This window comes from Hypanus sabinus, chromosome 8 (assembly GCF_030144855.1).
Source record: "Hypanus sabinus isolate sHypSab1 chromosome 8, sHypSab1.hap1, whole genome shotgun sequence".
NCBI lineage: Eukaryota > Metazoa > Chordata > Chondrichthyes > Myliobatiformes > Dasyatidae > Hypanus > Hypanus sabinus.
This window is the reverse complement of record NC_082713.1, coordinates 31,473,367-31,494,382: the sequence shown is the minus strand read 5'-3', so window position 1 is coordinate 31,494,382 and position 21,016 is coordinate 31,473,367. Positions and strand designations below refer to the sequence as shown.

The following is a 21,016-nucleotide window of genomic DNA, read 5'->3' as shown; positions in this document are numbered from 1 at the left end:
GTCTCATTTGATGTCACTGTGGTGGATTTTTATTTGTCATTCAAATGTCTGCAACTTTACTCAAATTGTATCTTCATTTAACATATTTAACACGTCATTCTAGTAAACAAATTCAAAGACACAAGAGACTGGAATCAGGAGCAACAATTTGCTGGAAGAACTCAGCAGGTTGAGCAGAAATTGTTGGGTGGGTTTGTTACCTGGGTTTCAGCACCTAAGTTGCAGAGAAAGGTTGAACAAGTTAGGTCTTTGTTCTTTGGAGCGTAGAAGGTTGAGGCTCCCCTCAACCTTAATAGAGGTATTTAAAATTATCAGGGGGATAGATAGAGTTAACATGGATAGGCTTTTTCCATTGAGAGTAGGGGAGATTTTAACAAGAGGACATGAGTTGAGAGTTAAGGGGCAAAAGGTTAGGGGTAACACAAGGGGGAACTTCTTTACTCAGAGAGTGGTAGCTGTGTGGAATGAGCTTCCAGTAGAAGTGGTAGAAGCAGGTTCGATATTGTCATTTTAAAAAAATTGGGTAGGTGTATGGACAGGAAACGAATGGAGGGTTATGGGCTGAATGCAGGTTGGTGGGACTAGGAGAGAGTAAGCATTCGGCACAGACTAGAAGGGCCGAGATGGCCTGTTTCCATGCTGGAATTGTTATGTGGTTATATGGGAGCAGGTATTGTCAACATTTCAGTTGATTTCAGACTCCAAGGTATGATTTCAACCCAAATATGACAAATCCTTTTCTTCTCAAATTTGACGAACTGATTTTGCAGATTCTTCATAAGACAACATTTTTCAAACACAGAAATATTGTAATGCACACCTTCATTGCATATGGTAAATAAAATAGTTGTCAATAAATGCCAGCTAAAATCCAAGATACGTATGATGGGAGCAGATCAATTTGTGAGATCTGCAGCATTGAAATGTTCTTTTAATAAACAGCCTTTGACCGTAAGTATGTCTGTCAGTTCTGTTAATGTTCTGATAGTATTTTTCCAAAGATCCTTTGTTGATCCATTCACAATTATACCTGTGTGATTCTCCATTCAAATCAAGAAAGCTACTGCCACCACAAATCCCTAAAGAATCTATACATATTTGCCTTTTCATTCTCATGGTCAGATCGCAAAAGAATTGTTGTCCAGTGACAGATGATATCCTATTCTTCAAACAGTTGAGAAGGATGGATTCAAGTCGTAATATTAGCATCAAAATACATCTTGAAATGCATTAAGAAGTAGGATTCTTTTATGTTATGGGGGTGGAGCTCAATAGAACTCCTTTTCAAATGGATTGTCATGGGGAATTTTCTTTAACCTTGACATCACCAGTTCAAATTCCATCTGGGGTTTGAACAGAAACCAACATCAAATTGCCAGCGGCATTCATTCAAGATGACAATCAGCTCAGCCCCAACACAATCAAAATAAATCCTGTTTCATTTGAACTGCAGTCGGTTTCTTGGAGCCTTCATCGTGACTCCATGTAGTCTATAGTCTAAAAGCAAAATACAGCACAGAAACAGCCCTTTGGCCCATCAAATCCATGTTGAGCCATTTAAACTGCCTCCTCCTATTTATTGACAATCAGACCATAGCCCTCCATACCCCTATCCAAACTTCTCTTAAACGTTGAAATTGAGCTTTCATGCACCACTTGCATTGGCAGCTCATTTCACACTCTCATGATGCTGGTAGAACAAGTTCCCCTTGTGTTCCCCTTAAACTTTTCACCTTTCACCCTTAACCCATGATCTCCAGCTGTAGCCCCACCCACCTCAGTGGAGAAAGCCTGCTTGCATTCACTCTATCTATACCCCTCATTATTTTGCATACCTCTATCAAATATCTCCTCAACTCTCCTTATATCTCGGGTCCTCCCATCCCGGCAACATCTTTGTAAATTTTCTCTGCCGTATTTTCGCCTCATCTTTCCTGCAGGCAGGTGACCAAAGCTGCACACAATCCTCCAAATTGGGCCTCATGAGTGACTTGTGCAACTTCAACATATCATCCCATCTCCTGTACTCAATAATAATGATTTATCAAGGCCAATGTACCAAAAGCTTTCTTTATCACCCTATCTACCTGTGCCACCATTTCCAAAGAATTTATGGACCTGTATTCCAGATCCCTGTTTTATACTCAGTGCCCTTCCATTCACTGGGTAACCCTGGATGGGGGTTCTATGGGAGGCAGGGTTTGAGGGTCAGCACAGCATTGTGGGCCGAAGGGCCGGAAATGTGCTGTACCATTCTATGTTCTATGAAGTGCACTTGTCTGCTTTTAATTCCATCTATTATCACCCCATTTTTCCAGTTGGAGCAGATTCCACTGCAAGCTCTTACAAAAGCACTGCAAAACCTTACATTTACAATGTCGTCCAGGGTATACGCTAACAACGCACCACTGGATGGCATAATCCAATTGGTTCACAGCTTAGCATCATGCTCTCAACTTATTATTTATGCACCATGTTACCACCAACACTCCACAATCTGTAGAACAAATGATTGATAACATTAATTCACAAGTATCTATCAAATCAAGGTCTTCAGTGGGTCATGATGCTAAGAGAGCTGGATTTAGTAAAGACAGGGAAGAGGGTGCTTGCTACTTCTAAGTAATTGGTTCTGTGTAGCTTAATGAAACCCAGCAACGGGCTCAATTGAGTCAAATCTGAAAGGTTTTGTCGACGGGGAGACAGAGGAGGAAAATGGGCGTGCAAATCATTGCAACGCTCACAAAATGCTGCAGGAACTCAACAGGCCCAATGGCATCTGTGGAAGAAACTAGAGCCGGCGCCTCAAACCGAGACCCTTCGGCAGGACTGGAGAAAAAAAGATGAGGAGAAGGTTTAAAAGGTGGGGGAGGGGTGAGAGAAACACAAGGTGATAGGTGAAACCAGGATGGGGAGGATGAAGTAAAGAGCTAGGAAATTGATTGATGAAAGAGATACAGGACTGGAGAAGGGGGAGTCTGATAGGAGAGAATAAAAGATCATGGAAGAAATAAAAAGAGGGGGAGGACCTCCAGAGGGAGGCGATGGGCAGGCAAGGAAATAAGGTGGGGGGGGGGGAAGGGATGAGGAATGGTGAAGGGGGAAGTGGGGGGCATTACCGGAAGTTTGAGAAATCAATGTTCATGCCAGCAGGTTGGAGGCTACCCAGACCGGAATACAAAATGTTGTTCCTCCAAACTGAGTGCGGCCTCATCACGACTGCACAGGTGACTAAGTAAATGGCCTGACCTGCTACCACAACTTGCTGGAGTTAGAATGAGGGAGGCTCTTATCAAAACCCATCAAATATTGAAAGGCCTCGATAGAGTGGACTTGTAGAGGGTGTACTCTATAGTAGGGGAGTCTAGAACTAGAGGGCACAGCCTCTGAATAGACAGATGTCTTTTTTAGAACAGAGAAGAGGAGGAATTTCTTATCTACAGCGCAGTGAATCTGTTGAATTCAATGCAACTGACTGCCGTGGAGGTCAAGTCATTGAGTATATTTAAAGCAGAGGTTGATCGGTTCTTGATTAGCAAGGACGTCAATGGTTATGGGGTGAAGGCAACAGAATGAGAGGGATAACAAATCAGCCATGATGGAATGGCAGAGCAGACTTGATGAGCCAAGCAGCAGTTCCCCTCTCTTATGAGTCCCAGATATACTGTACAGCTAAATACAACTCTCTAGAGTCAATCCACACCGGGAGACAGTAGTTAGTGTTATTGTTTGTAGATCACACCACAGTTGTAAAATAAAAGACCTGTTAGTAAGTCATCAGACAGGATTTTTAAAAAATAAGTGGTGTTTAATGCAAATAGAGGTTGGTGGATCACATAATCAATGGGTGAGAATCCAGCACAAAAGGCACTCTAGGTTTCCGTACCACTTCATAGACTAGATCAAAATGTGACTGCCTTGCCAAGACAAGGAAAATACTCCATATTCAATTTCCCATCATTACCATTTCAATTATGCTGGGTGTAACTAAACCCACAAAACAGCAGTGTTCCAATATTACAAAGAGCTCAATGTGGGAGTAATTTTTTAAATGAAATACCAGGTACTTTAATTAACAATAACTTGGGTATTTTGATAGGTTTGGAAATAGATGAAAGAGGAACCCGCAGAGTTATGGAGGGAGTGGTAAAGTGTCTGTTATGACACCTCACTGAAGGTAATGTTAATTACAGAAGATGTGGAGGTGGGGAAAATGAGCAAGACCAGATGTATAGAAAATAACACTGCCGGTTGAGACTGAGGAGGAGAAACACTTCTTAAGGAATAAAAGGAAGTCATCGAAGAAGCAAAGTTGTAATACTCCAAGTGTGGCCTAGCCAAAGTTTTACAAAACTTTGATAGGGAGGCTTTGGTGGAGAATTAAAAGAGGTTTAAGGCCTTAAAACATATGAGCAGAATCAGGCCTTTTGGCCCCATTCCTGGGATCTTCAGAATCCGATTCAGGTTTAATATCACCGGCATTTCATGAAATGAGTTAGCTTCACAGCAGTACAAAGAAATACATGATAAATAAATATTAAGAAAAAACTGAATTACAGTGTATTTATATATTAAAAAGTCTATTTTTCTTTCTTTCTTGTGAACCTTGTCTTCACCCTCTCCATTGCCAGCACATCCTTACAGCACTTAAGGGGTCCAAAACTGTTCACAATACTCCAAGTGTGGTCTGACCAATGCCTTATAAAGCCTCAGATTTATCAACATGCTGCCTGGATTAAAGGATTAACGATAAAGAGAGCTTGGACAGAACTGGATTGCTTTCGAGAGTGTCAGACTGATAGAGGTTTATAAAATTAGGAGAGGTATAGTCAGCCAGAATCTGATTTCTAGACTAGAAATGTCCAATACTTGAGTGGCTTTCTGCCACTCACATTAAATACCCTATTTAAGGTGAGTGGCGGGAAGCTTAAAAGATGTGTGGAACAACACAGAAGGCATTTAAGAGACAGTTAAACAGACAGGGAATGGAGGAATATGGACATCATGTAGGAGTCCTACCAAAGGGTCTCAGCCTGAAACGTCGTCTGCATTTTTTTCCATAGATGCTGGCTGGCTTGCTGAGTTCCTCCAGCATTTTGTGTGTGTTGTTTGGATTTCCAGCAGCTGCAGATTTTCTCTTGTTTGTGTGGGTAGAATTTAGTTGTTATTGGGCTCAGCACATACATCACAGGCCAAATGGCCCATCCCTCTGCTACACTACTCTAATAGCATAGAAAATCCCACTATCAGAACAGATATATTAGAGTTAGGGAAGCATTCTATTGAAATGAAGATGAATTCATCTTTTTTCTCTCTAATTTTTCCATTCATCTCCTACTTGCATCTTTTCAGGCAGATGCATTGCAATTAACAAACCGGCTTTAACATTCTCTCTCAGCCAGCAGTAACACCTCCTTATCCTGTCTTGCTCTGCAATTGCCTTTTGGTCTCTTTCCCACCCTACCCCCCCACCCCTGTTATCTATGGTTTCCTAACCTAGTCTTGATGAAAGGTCACTGACCTGACACTTAACTGCCAACACTTCGAGCATTCATGCCATTCCTAACACTTCTCTACCCTTTCTCAATCTCTCCGTCTCCATTACTGGGGACAGATTGTCTACTGATATCTCTTATGAACTTACTGACTCTCACATCTATGTTGATTTCTTCCCACCTATCACCTGCATAAATGGTGTTCCCTTCCCGCAGTTTCTTTGTCTCTGCTGCATCTGTTCCTACGATGAAGCTTTCCTCTTCAGGATATTGTTTTTCTTCTAGATTATGTATTATATTGAACTGCTGCTGCTAAATTAACAAATTTCACAGCACATGCCAGTGATAAACCCAACTCTAATATTAAAACCTCCCTCCTGTCACCTGTGAGTGGGCTGGTGTGGTATACTGCATCCAGTGCTCCCAGTGTGGCCTTTTATATATTGGTGAGACCCGACGCAGATTGGGAGACCATTTCGCTGAACACCTACGCTCTGTCCATCAGAGAAAGCAGGATCTCCCAGGGGCCACACATTTTAATTCCACATCCCATTCCCATTCTGAGATGTCTATCCATGTCCTCCTCTACTGTCAAGATGAAGCCACACTCAGGTTGGAGGAACACACCTTATATACCGGCTGGGTAGCCTCCAACCTGATGGCATGAACACTGATTTCTCTAACTTCCGTTAATGCCCCTCCTCACCCCATCCCTTATTTATTTATTTATTCACCCCACCCATTTTTCTCTCTTTTCTTCTCTCTCTGCTTCTCTCACAATCACTTCTTGCCTGTTCTCCATCTCCCTCTGGTGCTCCCTTCCCCCTTTCTTTCCCCTAGGCCTCCCGTCCCATGATCCTTTCCCTTCTCCAGCTGTGTATCCCTTTTGCCAATCACCCTTCCAGCTCTTAGCTCTATCCCTCCCCCTCCTGTCTTCTCCTATCATTTTGGATTTCCCCGTCCTCCTCTCAAATCTCTTACTATCTTTTCTTTCAGTTAGTCCTGACGAAGGGTCTCGGCCCAAAACGTCGACTGTACTTCTTCCTATAGATACTGCCTGGCCTGCTGCGTTCCACCAGCATTTTGTGTGTGTTGCTTGAATTTCCAGCATCTGCAGATTTCCTCGTGTTAATGTCAGTTGGTTATTCAGTTCCATAGATGATGCCTAACCCGCTGAGTTCCTCCAGCATTTTGTGAGAGATGCTTTGGATTTCTAGCATCTATAGAATCTCAAATGTTTAAGACTTCCTGGTGACCAATCATTTTGATCCCAATTCCCATTCCTTTTCCAGCAATGTTGATTCATGATCTCCTCTACTCGCTCTGATGAGGTCACGTTCATGTTGGACAAGCTACACCTCATATGCCAGCAGGGTAATCTCCAACCCGAAGGCATGAACACATTGATTTCTCTAACTTCTGGTAGTTTTCCCTCCTCCCACTTCTCTCATTCTGACTCCCCTCTTACCTTTTCTCCTCACCTAACCATTACTTCCCCATGATGCCCCTCCTCCTTTCCTTTCTCCCATGGTCTACTCTCTTCTATCAGATTCCTTCTTCTTCAGCCCTTTACCTTTTCCACCTACCAGCTTCTCATTTCATCCCCCTGTTCCACCACCAGGCTTCACCTACCACCTTCCAGCTTATACTCCTTCACCTCCTTATTCTGGTTTCTTCCCCCTTCCTTGCTAGTCCTGAAGAAGGGCCTTGGCCCAAAACTTGGGAGACAGATCATGCCTCGGTAGACTGATTGAAGAAATGACAAAACAAATTGAATTCTTTAAAGGCGTGACAAAGCGCACAGTAGAGCTGTGGTTGCTGTGAATATGGGTTTTAGTAAGCCATTTGACAAGGTTCCCCATTGGAGATTCATTCAGAAAGTCAGGAAGCATGAGATCCAGGAAAACTTGCTGTGGAGATTTGTAACTGGCTTGCCTGCACAGGGTGATAGGAGATGGAGCATGTTCTGCTTGGAGTCAATGACCAGTGGTGTTATGCAGGGATCTATACTGAGACCCCGCGCTCTTTGTGATCTTTATAAACGACTTGGATGAGGAAATGGAAGGGTGGGTTAGTAAGTCTGAAGGTTGGTGGAGTTGTGGATATTGTAGAAGGCTCTCTTGTAGGTTACAATATGACATTGACAGGATAGGTTACAACAGGACATTGACTTTAGGTTGAATGTGAAGGCAGAAGGCAGAATTCATAGCACTATGGAGGAAAGGAGAGATGTTAGGGTCCACATCCTTAAATCCCTCAATGTGCCACACAAGTTGATTGGTGGTTAAGAGGGCATATGGTATATTGATCTTCTTTAATTGAAGAAATAAGTTCAAGGCCACAAGGCAGCTCTATTAAATCCTAGTTAGAGCATATTTGGGAATATTGTGTTCAGTTCTGGTCACCTTATTTTACGAAGGATGTAGAAGCTTCAGACAGGGTGCAGAGGAGAATAACCAGGATGATGCCTGGATTAGTGAGCACACCTTATGAGGAAAAGTTGAGCGAACTACGGCCTTTCGCTTTGGAGCAAAGGAAAATGAGAGGTGACTTGACAGAGGTGTATAGCATGATCAGTGGTATAAAGTCCACATTCAGTACTTTATTTTGACAGGGCAGCAATGGCTAGTATGAGGGGGCATAATTTCAAGAGGATAGGAGCAAAGTATAGGTATTTTTTTTAAGAAGAGTGGTAAGTGAATGGAATATACTAGCAGGTGTGATGGTTAGCACTCTGGGCCTAAGGGCCTGTACTGTGCTATACTGATCTGTGTTCAACGTTAAAGTATGAAAAAAGGCTATACAAATTAATTACTTTTACTTGCATCAAATCTTCTAATAAATATCCTGTGTGCCAGATATAGGTTCAAAGTGATCTTTTGCTTGATCCTGTGTAAGATGACTGAAGTGCTGAGATTCTAACTGATTAGGTAGTTTTTGGGGTTAACTGTGAATTTAAAGAACACGGGGATTTCAAAACAAAAGGTACAATTTAAACATGAGTAAGATGCAAAAGAGCAGGTCAAATGATCCTTTGAATCTGCATGGCCAAGCAACAGTATTATGGATGAACTTTGTTATATCTACATTCCCATCTCTCCCTGTGTCACTCAGTCCCATTTTCCACCCGCCCCCCACCAATAAAATAAAATGGGTTATCTAATGTCTTGAATATCAAAATTCAAAGCAAAATTTATTATCAGAGTACATATATGTCACCACATACAAGCCTCAGTTTCTTCTTCCTGCAGGCATACTCAGCAAATCTATAGAACAGTAACAGTAAACAGGATGAGAGAACAAATATGAATAGTAGCAAAAAAATAACAAGAGCATGAAGTAACAAGATAAAGCATCCTTAAGGTGAGACCATTGATTGTGGGAACACCAGAAATACAATGAGTGTAGTTGTCCTCTTTTGTTCAAGAGCCTGATGGTTGAGGGGTAGTAACGGTTCTTGAACTGGGTGGTGTGAGTCCCAACGCATCTGTACCTTCTACCTGATGGCAGCAGCAAGAAAAGAGCATGACATGTGTGGTGAGGATCTTTGAGAGTGGATGCTGCTCCTCAACAACTTACATCTTCAATCGCTGAGCTACGTATTTCCATCGGTCATTGCTTGAAGAAATTCCTCATTTCAGTTTTAAGTGGTCGACTTTGCATTATAAGATTGTCAGTCAATGAACACCATCTGAAGACAAACAGCCTCTCACTGCTATCCAACCATTAAACACAGCTACATACTATATGCCATTGAAATTGTCCCCCCCCCCAAAAAAAAAAACAGGGGAACACAACCCCTTCCTCTGCAAAGTCTGCTGATAGGATTACTCTCTCTTGCATAAAATAAATGTCCATTTCATTTCCCACAGATATATTGTGCCTTAGGTTAGTTAGAAAACATAATCTAAAGCAGAGCAAGACCACAATGGGAATACTAAAGCTCTATATAATTGTGCGAAGGTTTCCTGACCACTACTCCGACCACTTATGCAATCCTGATTGCTTTCTGTACCAATATGTAAATCCTCTGATGATTCACGCAAGAGCACTGCGCCTCCAAAAACCATCCTGTCTTTTTAATTTGCTAGTGTCTCACCTTTTGGGGAAAAAATCTGCAGAACTCAGTGCAGGATAAAGTGTAAAGCTACAGAGAGAGTACTGTGCAGGTAAATAAAGTGCAAGATCACAATGAGCTAGAGAGGTCAAGAGTCCATATTATTGTTCAAGAGGTCTGTTATAACAGTGATGGGAACGGTCCTCAAGTTTGGCGATGTGTGCTTTCAGGCTGTTGCATCTTCTACATGAAGGGAGAAGGGAGGAGAGATAATGTCTGGGGTGGTAGATGAGAGCTTCGAGTATCCTGGCTGCTTTTCCAAGGCAGTGAGAAGCACAGACAGAGTCAGCAATGGGGAAACTGGTTTGCGTGACGTGCTGAGCAATGCCCACAACTTGTGTCCTTTAAGGCAGAGCAGCTGCCACACCAAGCCATTGTGTATCCAGATAGAATGCTTTCTGTGTACATTAAGAAAAATAGGCAAGGGCCAACGGAGACGAGCCGAATTTCTTTAGCCCCCTTCAGAGGTGGAAGTGTTGGTGAGCTGTTGAGTACGTTACATTAACATGGTTGTTTATATTGTTCCACATTTGGGAGAGGATCAAACAATGAACCCTGCTGTTCACTCATTAGGCCCTGCCATCCTTAAAAGCACTGGATTATTTCTGCTATGCCTTCCAACTACTAAGCAAACCTCACTCAACTCGAACAGACTACACCAAAACCCTCTATAAACACTCAAAAAAATCCCAAAGGAGTTGACTCTTCAGTAAACAATTGTAAGGTAAAACAGTTTTAGCAAGGGCCAGAAAAGTGAGCAACACAGGATTGAAACATCACTGGCCACTCAAGGAAGATGGGTCTTAGACACTTAAGAGCAACTGGTCGCAAATCTTTGGACCCCTCTTTACTGAGACCCAAGCACAGATAAAACAAACACAACTCTGGTCTTTCCAGTAGAAATGAAGGACCACTTGTATTCTTGCAAACTCCAATATATGCAGAGAGGTTTCAATACACTTGCAATGACACAGAGCGACGTGCTAATGTAGTAGTTAGCACAATGCTTTACAGTACATATGAACTGGCTTCATTTCACACTGCTTCCTGTAATGAGTTTGTCCATTTTCCCCTGGACTGCGTGGGTTTCCTCTCACAGTCCAAACACATACTGGTTGGTAAGTTAACTCTCATTGTAAATTGTCCTGTGATTAGGCTAGATTACAGGGCAGTGTGGCTCGAATTCTACACTGTACCTCAATAAATATGTATGTTGGAAGTATAATGGTGCCAGGGCTAAAATGAAAAGCTGAGGTGGCCACTATGAAATGTGGGAAGGCTGCTTTGTTCTGTTGTTATTGTCTTTGTTGTTGCTACTTGTTGTGTTGAACATTGTGTTCACGCTCTGTTGGTGCCAGAACATATAGTGACACTTACAGGCTGCCCCCAGCACATCCTCGAGTGTGTTGGTTATAAATGCAAATGGGATGGATGGATTAAAATAAAATCTGGGATCCTACTGGAAGGACCATACCAGAAGGATGCTGTTGCTCCTACACAGCTAAAGGCCCAGAGACCATTTCAGAGGTGAATCTTAATCCCAATTCCTCAATGAGATTAGTGTAATGTTGGGGAGGGTGGTTGAGAAAGGTGGCGGTGATATTCACAGTACAGCAGGGGAATTACAGATTGCAATCTCTACCTTCCTTTTGATTCCAAGGTACACAGTGGCAATGCCAAGCTGTAGTTAGTGACCCAGAAGCATGTATTGTGGCTCCAGCTGAGCTGCTGATCAGTGCATTGATATTAATGAGCTAATAATACACTGATTAAGTTCCACCCAAGTGCACAAACAACCACTGGTCTAAAAGGTATCTCGTTCATCAAATCTTTTCATTCCAGATGTCAATGTTCAAACACTCCTGCTATTGTCCCATTAATAGAGTTGGCCAAGAGGTCAGGCTATTGGAACACAAAGTTGCAGCCAGGAACCTTAGTAACACAGTTTGTTAAAGTCTTGGTGACACTTGTTTGGCTGAGGTTATCCGAAACACAGTGCAAGATTTCAGAGGATAAAGACATTTTAGGTAGAGGACAGAGGAGCCAGCAGGGCCTACATTTTAGAAAGACATAATAGCTTTTACAGAACAAAAATGCAACTGGACAAGCTCCAATATAAAACAGCCACAATAAATAATTTGTCTTAAACATTTAAAGATGCCTCATGCTAATAGATAATAGTCCTTCTGGCAACTTGACACTTGCTCAACTGACACAACTGAACAGCAAGTTCATGGAGTCAGGCACAGAGCATTACAGCATAAAAACAGGATCTTCAGCCCATCTAGTCCATGCTGAACTATTATTCAGCCTACCCCCATTGACATGCACCTGGACCATACCCCTCCATACACCTCTCATCCATGCACGGTCTTATCTAAATTTCTCTTAAACGCTGAGATCAAACCTGCAATCACCATTTCTGCCAGCAGCTCATTCCACACTCGCACCACGCTCTGAGTGAAGATGATCTCCTTTATATTCCCCATAAACATTTCACCTTTCACCCTTAACCCATGACCTCTAGTTCTGATCTTACCTAAACTCCATGGGAACAAGCCTGCCTGCATTTATCCTGTCTATACCCTCATGAATTTATATACCTCTATCAAATCTCCCCTCATTCTCCTACAGTCCAGAAAATAAAGTTCCAATCTATTCAACCTGTAACTCATCTGGTATATCCTTGTTTCAACCAGACCAGGAGCATTTGAAGTTATTTCTGAAGTTTGTGCTAAAATTCTACAGCTGTCAGTTTTCAGTATCCGAGGGTTACAAAGCATTGCCTCCTGTTCTTCTAGTAAGAAAGCATTTACCTTTTTCCTGTGTCCATAACTTCTACACAGACACTTTCTTGTCTGCTATGCAAAGCCACCAACTCCACATCCGCTCACCTACTCCTCCAGTTTCCACACAGCCATCCGTCAGGATGAGACAGGCACCATAGAGAATTATTGAGGATTGTTGACTGTATGATGACTAATCAGCTACACAAGAGATTCTGCAGATGCTGACAAATAACAAATCACCTGTCTGGCTCAGAATATAATTCTGTTCCGAACAACGTGAATTAAAGCAGCAAGCACTTGATACAATATGCTCACAAGATGAAAAGCACAAATTTGTCTGCTATTCATAAGATCTTCACACTGTGCTCTCCTCTCCATGAACACCTCCAATTATGCTTCACAGCCAGTGGATTATATTCTGAATTCTCATGACAGCTGAACGTAGTTAACATGACTCAAGCCCCACTGAGATAATGACTATGTCAGGTATTTTAGTTTGATTTATTAAGTCAATTATGAAATGTGGACGTCCCTGGAAAAGATAACATTTATTGTCTAGACCCAACTAACTCTTGAACAAGGAGCCAGTCAGAGTCAACCACATGGTAGGCCTGGAGTCACCTACAAATCAGACTGGGTAGGAATAGCAGATGCTTTCCCCTCAGGGACGTGTACAAACCAGGCAGGCTTTTTAATCACAATATGTTTACATCCTGGTCACTATTACCTTTACTAGCATGGTTTCTCATTGCTAATTAATTTCCCCACCATATGGGGTAGGCCTCAGTCTTCTGTCTCCGAAGCAATTGTCCAGACCACTGAAAACTTGTCCAGCAGCTTAGGCACAATATCATAGCATCCTAAAGTGACACAGATTGAAGAGTCACTTTGTTGTCCCAGACCCAAGAGATCTTCAAAACAGTGCCTTGGATTAATGTATCATCCAAAGACAAGAGCAGCAATACAGCATGGCCTCTGGAGTGCACTGCAGCTTCAGCTTAAACATCATCTACATTCAAATCACCGGAGAGGAATTCACAACCTCATTCATTCCTCAAGAGGCAGAAGTCACACCAGCAGCAGTAATTGGAACAGTCAACAAGCTGAGTCTTGAGGAAGAGCTAAACCTTTCTGAACCTTTACCCAAACAGCTAAAATTTTTCCTTTTCCTGAACATGCTGAGTGACCTGCTAAGTCCCATAATTTTTATTTAATTAGATGTAATTTTAAATAAACAATACCAAGTTGTTAAAATCTGGAATGCACCGTAACATGGGGAAGCAGTTATAGTCATTCATGGCACTGACAAGGGAAATGAATAAGAAAGGATGAGATCAGCAGGGAAGAGGAAATGGGGTGAGATCAGTATTCTAAGCGATAATTTCTCTGTAAATAGAGGATACACAACACCACCCATTTTCTCACTGGAGCTGAATCTCCACTTCTGCCACAGAGATCACCAGGTACACCTCACCTAGAACGGTTTTAAAATCTCACAGACATTGGTCCTGGTGGGAAGATCACCAGAACTATAATTTATCCTTTTAAGCCCAATTGTTGATTGGGATTCATCCTTATATCCACTTTCTGTACGATAGTTAACTTTTTTTGTACACAAGGTCTTTAAAACCCTGTTTATACAAGTTTCCAGCCATTGAGACCCTCACCAATGATGCAAAAGAAAATTTCAAAATGTATTAACTAAGCATAACGAGCAAAAAGTTAATATAACTAAAATAACTAAATTTAATTTAAAAAAGTAAAGCAGGAAGAATATAAGCAGGCTACTACCATTCTTTCAGAAGCTCAAATCAATTGTTAGGTCATCAGATTAAGAGGGGAGAGCAGAAATGACCACAAGGTTCACTACTACCTCAATAAGATAGGTTTGTTGTCGCATAGAGCGGTAGTGCATACAGCACACTACTAGGGATAGTGGCAGAGGCAGTTACATTAGGGACATTTAAGAGACTCTTAGATAGCACATAGATGAAAGAAAAATGGAGGTCTTTGTGGGATAGAGCTGCTATAATGAGCTTGCAGTAGGTTAAAAGGTCAGCACAACATTGCTGTACTGTTCTATGTTCAATGAATCTTCATGTGACAACTACCTGTGAGTGCTCAGCAGAAATCAGGAGCAAGAATCTTAACTGACGTTTCTTTGTCTCCCCCTGTTCCAGGAGTTTGAGAAACTTGCTGTAGTGTTCCCTTGCAACCTTGGTTGAAGTTGGTCAAGTAAATGAAGGCAAAAATCAACCAAAGATTTCCTTTTGTCATTTGGATGACAGCAAGCTCCTACAGCAAAAGTAGCTACACTGCTGTTGTAGGGGAAAGAATAGCAAGGGCTAATGACTAGTAAATAGGGATGTGGATTGTGCTAATGTGGTAACAGGGTACTGCAGGCATGGAATTCAGCAGCGATAACAACTCAAGTTTCAGGAGCTTCACTAACTATGAATCAGAAGCAGAATCAGGTGTATTATCACCAGAATGTGTCGTGAAATTTGTTATGGCACGATCCCATAGTAACAGAAAATTGGATTTACTGTTAGACCTGGGGATAATCAATTTATTCTGTAATGAGGACCTAGTCTGTTACTCAATTAAGTCTTCCTTTAGCCACCATTGTTATCAAAATGTGGTTTTACTGGTAATATTGTCAACACTGTATTAAATTCATGTTCAGGTAATCAGCTTCAGCTGACTTCTGGCTCAGGTAGCTTCAGCTGACTTCTAGTGCACATCAGTTTTTAATAAATTACCCATTATTTCAAACAGCAGCTCCCTGTGATCTTTCAATTTGCCCCTAAAACTGCACGTCGTGAAGTCTTTGCAGAAAATAAATGGCATTGAAATTTTAGCTTTTTTTAAATGGCTAGGTGTTGATTTTAATCAGAAGATCTGACAGTACTTACAAAGGGATTATTTTTGTTTTTAATATGAGTAGATATAGAGTTAAAGAGTTATATATAGATCATAGAAAAGTACAGCACAGAAGGCAGCTCTTTGGCCCATCTAGAGCCATTTAAACTGACTACTCCCATTAACCTGCACTGGGAACATAGCCCTCCATAACCTACCATCCATGTACCTATCCAAACTTCTCTTAAACATTGATACATATATGACATATCAATGCAAATCAGTCCTTTCCATGTCAGATTTCCTCTTTCCCACCCTAAGTTCTGAATTTCAGGCCACCCATTCCTTTGGCTAAGCAGGTCATATCAAATACTTGCTGCACACAACTCATTCTCCAGGTCATAATCAAATGTCGGTTGCACTAAAAGTGAAGCATGCAATACCCACCTATTTTGGAGATGAGGATCAAGCTCACAGCGTTGCATCACTTTATCGCAGTCCAGTCGAAAAGGACAGTGAACAACCAGCTTATCGAGGAGATTTCGCACCAGTAAACTAGATTTCCGACAGTGCTGGAAGTGAAGCTTCTTGCGATCCATGGGACAGAAATCCTGCTCCTGTAGGAAATTCTCTAGGCATTTGAAACAAAATGTATGGCCACACGGAGTGTCCAGAGGCTGCAGCAATGGCTGGAGACAAATGTGACAAACTAGTTCATCGTCCACTTCATCCTGATAATCAAATAGGTGGTTCTCCAGGACCATATGAGCCTGACCACACTCGTAACACAATTCGTTCATGGCAGAACTTGCATCTTCAACAACCACGTCACTCATGATCTTCACAGTATCAAAAACTTCTTGATGTGTTACACTTCCTTCTTAAATGCTCTAAGCCAACCTGTAGCCAATATTTACTGCAAAAGAGAAAGTTTAAAAATAATACATCAATCAAGCGAATACTCACTGTGAAATCCAACATCATTAACAAACATTCAGTTTAACAGGGGAAAAAAGCAAACGATAGAAACACTAGAACATGCCAAGCCAGGAATGAGAGATGGAATTAACATTTCAGGTCAATGCTTGTTTGTCAGAATTGATTAAGAATCTTAGAGTCAATATTTTGGACTGACATTGCAGTCTCCATTTCCTGACGACAACAAATACAAGAAACACTTGTCCATCCCATGTTTAATATTGTGGGCACGATGCTTTGAGCAGAGGGGGAATTAATGGCCTTAATTCCACAGGTGCTTGCTGACCGACTGACTTTCGACATCTGCAGTGCTTTCCATTTTCAATGCAGTTTATAGGTCATACAGTAACTCAAGCTAGATTCAACCAAGCCAGAATTACCAGCAATTTCAACAAGTCCACCAGGCCTGTTCATTTATATTCCCTTCATTACAGCATAAAACGGACTTTCCTTCACCCCCAGGTATGTGTACAACACTTCAAAAGTGGCAAGGCCATTAATTTCCCCTCTGCTCAAAGCATCGTGCCCACAATATTAAACATGGGAAGGACAAGCGTTTCTTGTATTTGTTGTCGTCAGGAAATGGAAACTGCAGTGTCAGTCAACTGCACTGCGGAGTTCTTCTGGGATGGTGAACCTCTGGGTGACTTGACTTGTAAACAATATTCTGGAGTGTGTATCCAATGGAGTTTAACAGAGGCAAAGTAAGAAGAAATCAGAAACACAGTAACTTCCAAATGATGCACTTCCAATTTTACTCTGTTCATGCTGTTAGCTCTTGCCTGCATCCTTGCAGAAGCAGGAGGAAGTGGCCTTTTCTCTATTTCTATTACATTTGAATGAAATTATTTTAGATTTAGAGCAATATTCTTTACTTATGCTATAAAACAGTTGTATTGCACAAGAAGACATTCACCCCATCATACCTGTGTCAGCTCCTTGAAAGGCCTCATAAATTAAGTGCATTCCCTAAATTTTCTGCCCCAGTCTACAGTTTAACTGTAAATCTAACTTTTTATTAAATCTTCCTCCTTACCGATTAACTGATCCCATAACAAAAACTTACCCATTGGAAAGAAAATTCCTCAATTTCCTTTTTGCTTTCCAGTTGTCCAAAATCAGTGTCCTCAAGTTTCTAATCTAATTCTTGTCAGTGTGGATGAGCCATTGAACAAGCGGCTAATTGTGATCAATTTTAATCTCTATATAGAATGGTCAAACTAAATTAGCAATAAAACCATGGAGGATAAATTCCAGGAGTGTGTTAAGGAGCAGTACCTTGAGCGAGCTAACTAGGAAAATGGCTGTCTTAAACTTGGTGCAAATGAGAAGAGGTCAGGTAATAATCTTGTTGTACATGGCACTTCAGGGAATGTAACATGAATGAATTATTCAATAAAGTGAAGAGTGAAACAGTTGAACCCTGGACCAAGGTTCTGCATTTAAACAAAAGAAACTGTACACAATATAGTAGCCGATCAGCACATGCTTTCAGACTTTTGTAACTTCTGCCAATGGAAAAGGGAAGAAAGAATGTCTAGGGTGGATGGGGTCTCTGATTATGCTGGCTGCATCACTAGGGCAATGAGAAGTAGTGACGATATTAAGGAAGGCTAGTTTTCATGATGTGCTGAGCTGTGTTCACAACTCTGAGGGTTCTTGTGGTCACCTGTAGAGCAGATGTCATACTAAACTGTTATGCATCCTGATTGGAAACTTTGGTGCAGTGAATAAAAATTTACTTATTTATTTAGTGATACAGTGCAGTGTTGGCCCTTCCAGCCGTTTGAGCCAAGCCACCCCAGCAACTCCCAAAAATTGGTAGGGATCAACAGGGACATGCTGGATTTCTTTAGCCTCCTGAGGAAGTAGGTTAGCTGGTGAGCCTTGTTCACTGTGGATTCTAGGTGGAAGGACCAGGACAGGCCATTAATGATTTTCACTCCTACGAACTGTCAACCCTCTTGACTTCAACACTGTTGATGTGGAAAGGACCATGTGCACTGTCTCCTTCCTTAAATTAATGATCAGCTCTTTTGTTTTGCTACCAAGGGAATTGTCATGACAAGTTATTGTCATGACACCACATTTTAATGAACTACTCCAACTCATTGTTATTCAAGTTATGGCCCATTATCATCTGCAAACTTGTGGCTAGTTGTCATCTTCAAAAATCTGGTGCCTGAAAAAAATGGAGGGTGTGAAATATAATCCCATGATCTAAATAAAGAGAACCAGGAAATGCAGATCCATTAGCCTATGTTTGTCTGTCAAAAAGGATGTAATAACAGGGCACTTGGAAAATAAACTTGAAATCAGACAATATAGCTTTGTGAAAAGAAAAATTCTACAAATCCACTGGATATGTTTGAGGATGTAACCAGTAGAACAGATAATCGAGAACCAATAAATGTGGCGTATTTGGATTTTCATAAGGACTTTTCTATGGTTCTGCAGACATTAGAATGGAAATGTAGTGGTCCATGTAGGGACCAATGATGTAGGTAAGGTGAGTGAGGGGGTCCTGCTTAGAGAGTTCAGGGAGTTAGGAGTGAAGCTGAAAGGCAGGACCTCCAGGGTGACAATCTCGAGATTGCTACCTGTGCCACGTGTGAGTGAGGCAAAGAATAGAATGATTATGCACATTAATACGAGGCTGAGAGCATGGTGCAGGAAGGAAGGGTTCAGGTTTTTGGATAATTGGTCTTTGTTCCATGGACATTGGGATCTGTTTCGAAGGGATGGTCTACATCTGAACCGGAGGGGTACTAACATTCTTGCAGGAGTATTTGCCAGTGCTGCTCGGGGGGGTTTAAACTAGATGTGCAGGGGGCAGGGATCCAGATCCAGAGGGTTGGTCAGAAGGTGCATGGGGTTAAATGTGTACAAGGTTTGGGTGATCTTGAGAAGGTCATCAAAATTCAGGGTGCAATTTGCCCGATGGAAGTTCAAGGAGCTGGGTTAGGTACAGTAGACAGTGTTTTAAGCAAAGAGAGGAGGAATGGGCTAAGAATTCTATACTTGAATGCGCGTAGTGTCAGAAATAAGACAGATGAGCTTGAAGCTCAGATGAAAATGGGGAACTACGATATTGTTGGGATAACGGAGACATGGCTGCAAGGGGATCAGGCCTGGGAATTGAGTGTACCAGGGTATACGTGCTATCGTAGAGACAGAAATATGGGAAGAGGGGGTGGGGTGGCCCTGTTGGTGAGGAATGAGATTCAGCCCTTAGCAAGAGGTGACTTGGGAACAGGGGAAGTAGAGTCTGTGTGGATTGAGCTGAGGAACAATAAGGGTAAAAAGACCCTAATGGGTGTTGTGTACAGGCCCCCAAACAGTAGCGTGGATATTGGGTACAAGTTGATTAGGGAGTTAACATTGGCATGTGCTAAAGGTAATGCAGTCATTATGGGAGATTTCAACATGCAGGTGGACTGGGAGAATCAGGTAGGTGCTGGACCCCAGGATAGGGAGTTTGTGGAGTGTCTAAGGGATGTATTTTTGGAACAGCTTGTGCTTGAGCCAACCAGGAACGAGGCTATTTTGGACTTGGTGATGTGTAATGAACAGGAATTGATAAGTGATCTTGAAGTAAAGGAGCCATTAGGAAGTAGTGATCATAACATGATAAGTTTTTATCTACAATTTGAGAGGGATAGGGGCAGATCAGAGGTGTCAGTGTTGCAATTAAATAAAGGAGACTACGGAGCCATGAGGGAAGAGCTGGCCAAAGTTAAATGGGCAGATGCCCTGGCAGGAAAGACAGTGGATCAGCAGTTGCAGATATTCTTGGGCATAATACAAAAGATGCAAATGCAGTTCATTCCAATGAGAAGTAAGGATTCAAAGAGGGGGAAGGGGCCACAGTGGTTGACAAAGGAAGTCAGAGATTGTATAGCATTAAAGAAAAAGAAGTATGACAGGGCTAAGATGAGTGGGAATACAGATGATTGGGAAAGTTTTAAGGAACAGCAGATCTTAACTAAAAAAGCAATACGGAGAGAAAAAATCAGGTATGAGCTCAGTCTAGCCAGGAATATAAAAGGGGATAGCAAAAGCTTTTTTAGCTATGTGAAGAGAAAGAAGATAGTTAAGAACAATGTTGGCCCCTTGAAGAATGAATTGGGAGAAATTGTTATGGGAAACAGGGAAATGGCAACAGAATTTAATGCATACTTTAGATCTGTCTTCACCAGGGAGGACACAAGCAATCTCCCAGATGTATGGATGGGCCAGGGTCATAAGATATCAGAGGAATTGAGACAGATTGACATTAGGAAAGAAACTGTGATGAGTAGACTGGTAGGACTGAAGGCTAATAAATCCCCGGGTCCAGATGGTCTGCATCCGAGGGTTCTAAAAGAGGTGGCTCAGGAAATTGCGGATGCATTGGTAATCATTTTCCAATGTTCCTTAGATTCAGGATCAGTTCCTGAAGATTGGAGAGTGGCTAATGTTGTCCCACTTTTCAAGAAGGGAGGGAAGGAGAAAACGGGAGAACTATCACCCTGTTAGCCTAACGTCAGTCGTGGGGAAGATGCTTGAGTCCATTATTAAGGACGAAATAGTGGCACATCTAGATGGCAGAAATAGGATTAGGCCGAGCCAGCATGGATTTACCAAGGGCAAATCATGCTTGACTAATCTGTTCGAGTTTTTGAGGGTGTAACAAGGATGTAAGCCAGTAGATGTTGTGTACCTAGATTTTCAGAAGGCATTCGATAAGGTGCCACATAGGAGATTGGTGAGTAAAATCAGAGCTCATGGCATTG

The 21,016-nt window shown here is 41.9% G+C and overlaps 1 protein-coding gene across 4 annotated transcripts in view; it reads right to left on the bottom strand.

Moving 5' to 3' along the window:
- lnx2b (ligand of numb-protein X 2b) overlaps window positions 1-21,016 on the bottom strand; it is an 82,897-nt gene that overhangs the window by 25,101 nt on the left and 36,780 nt on the right. For all 4 annotated transcript variants that reach the window (XM_059976928.1, XM_059976931.1, XM_059976929.1 and 1 more), the window contains exon 2: window positions 15,711-16,179. In XM_059976928.1, the coding sequence (XP_059832911.1) occupies window positions 15,711-16,099 (389 nt within the window). In that variant the 5' untranslated portion in view covers window positions 16,100-16,179. The remainder of the gene's footprint in view (window positions 1-15,710; window positions 16,180-21,016) is intronic.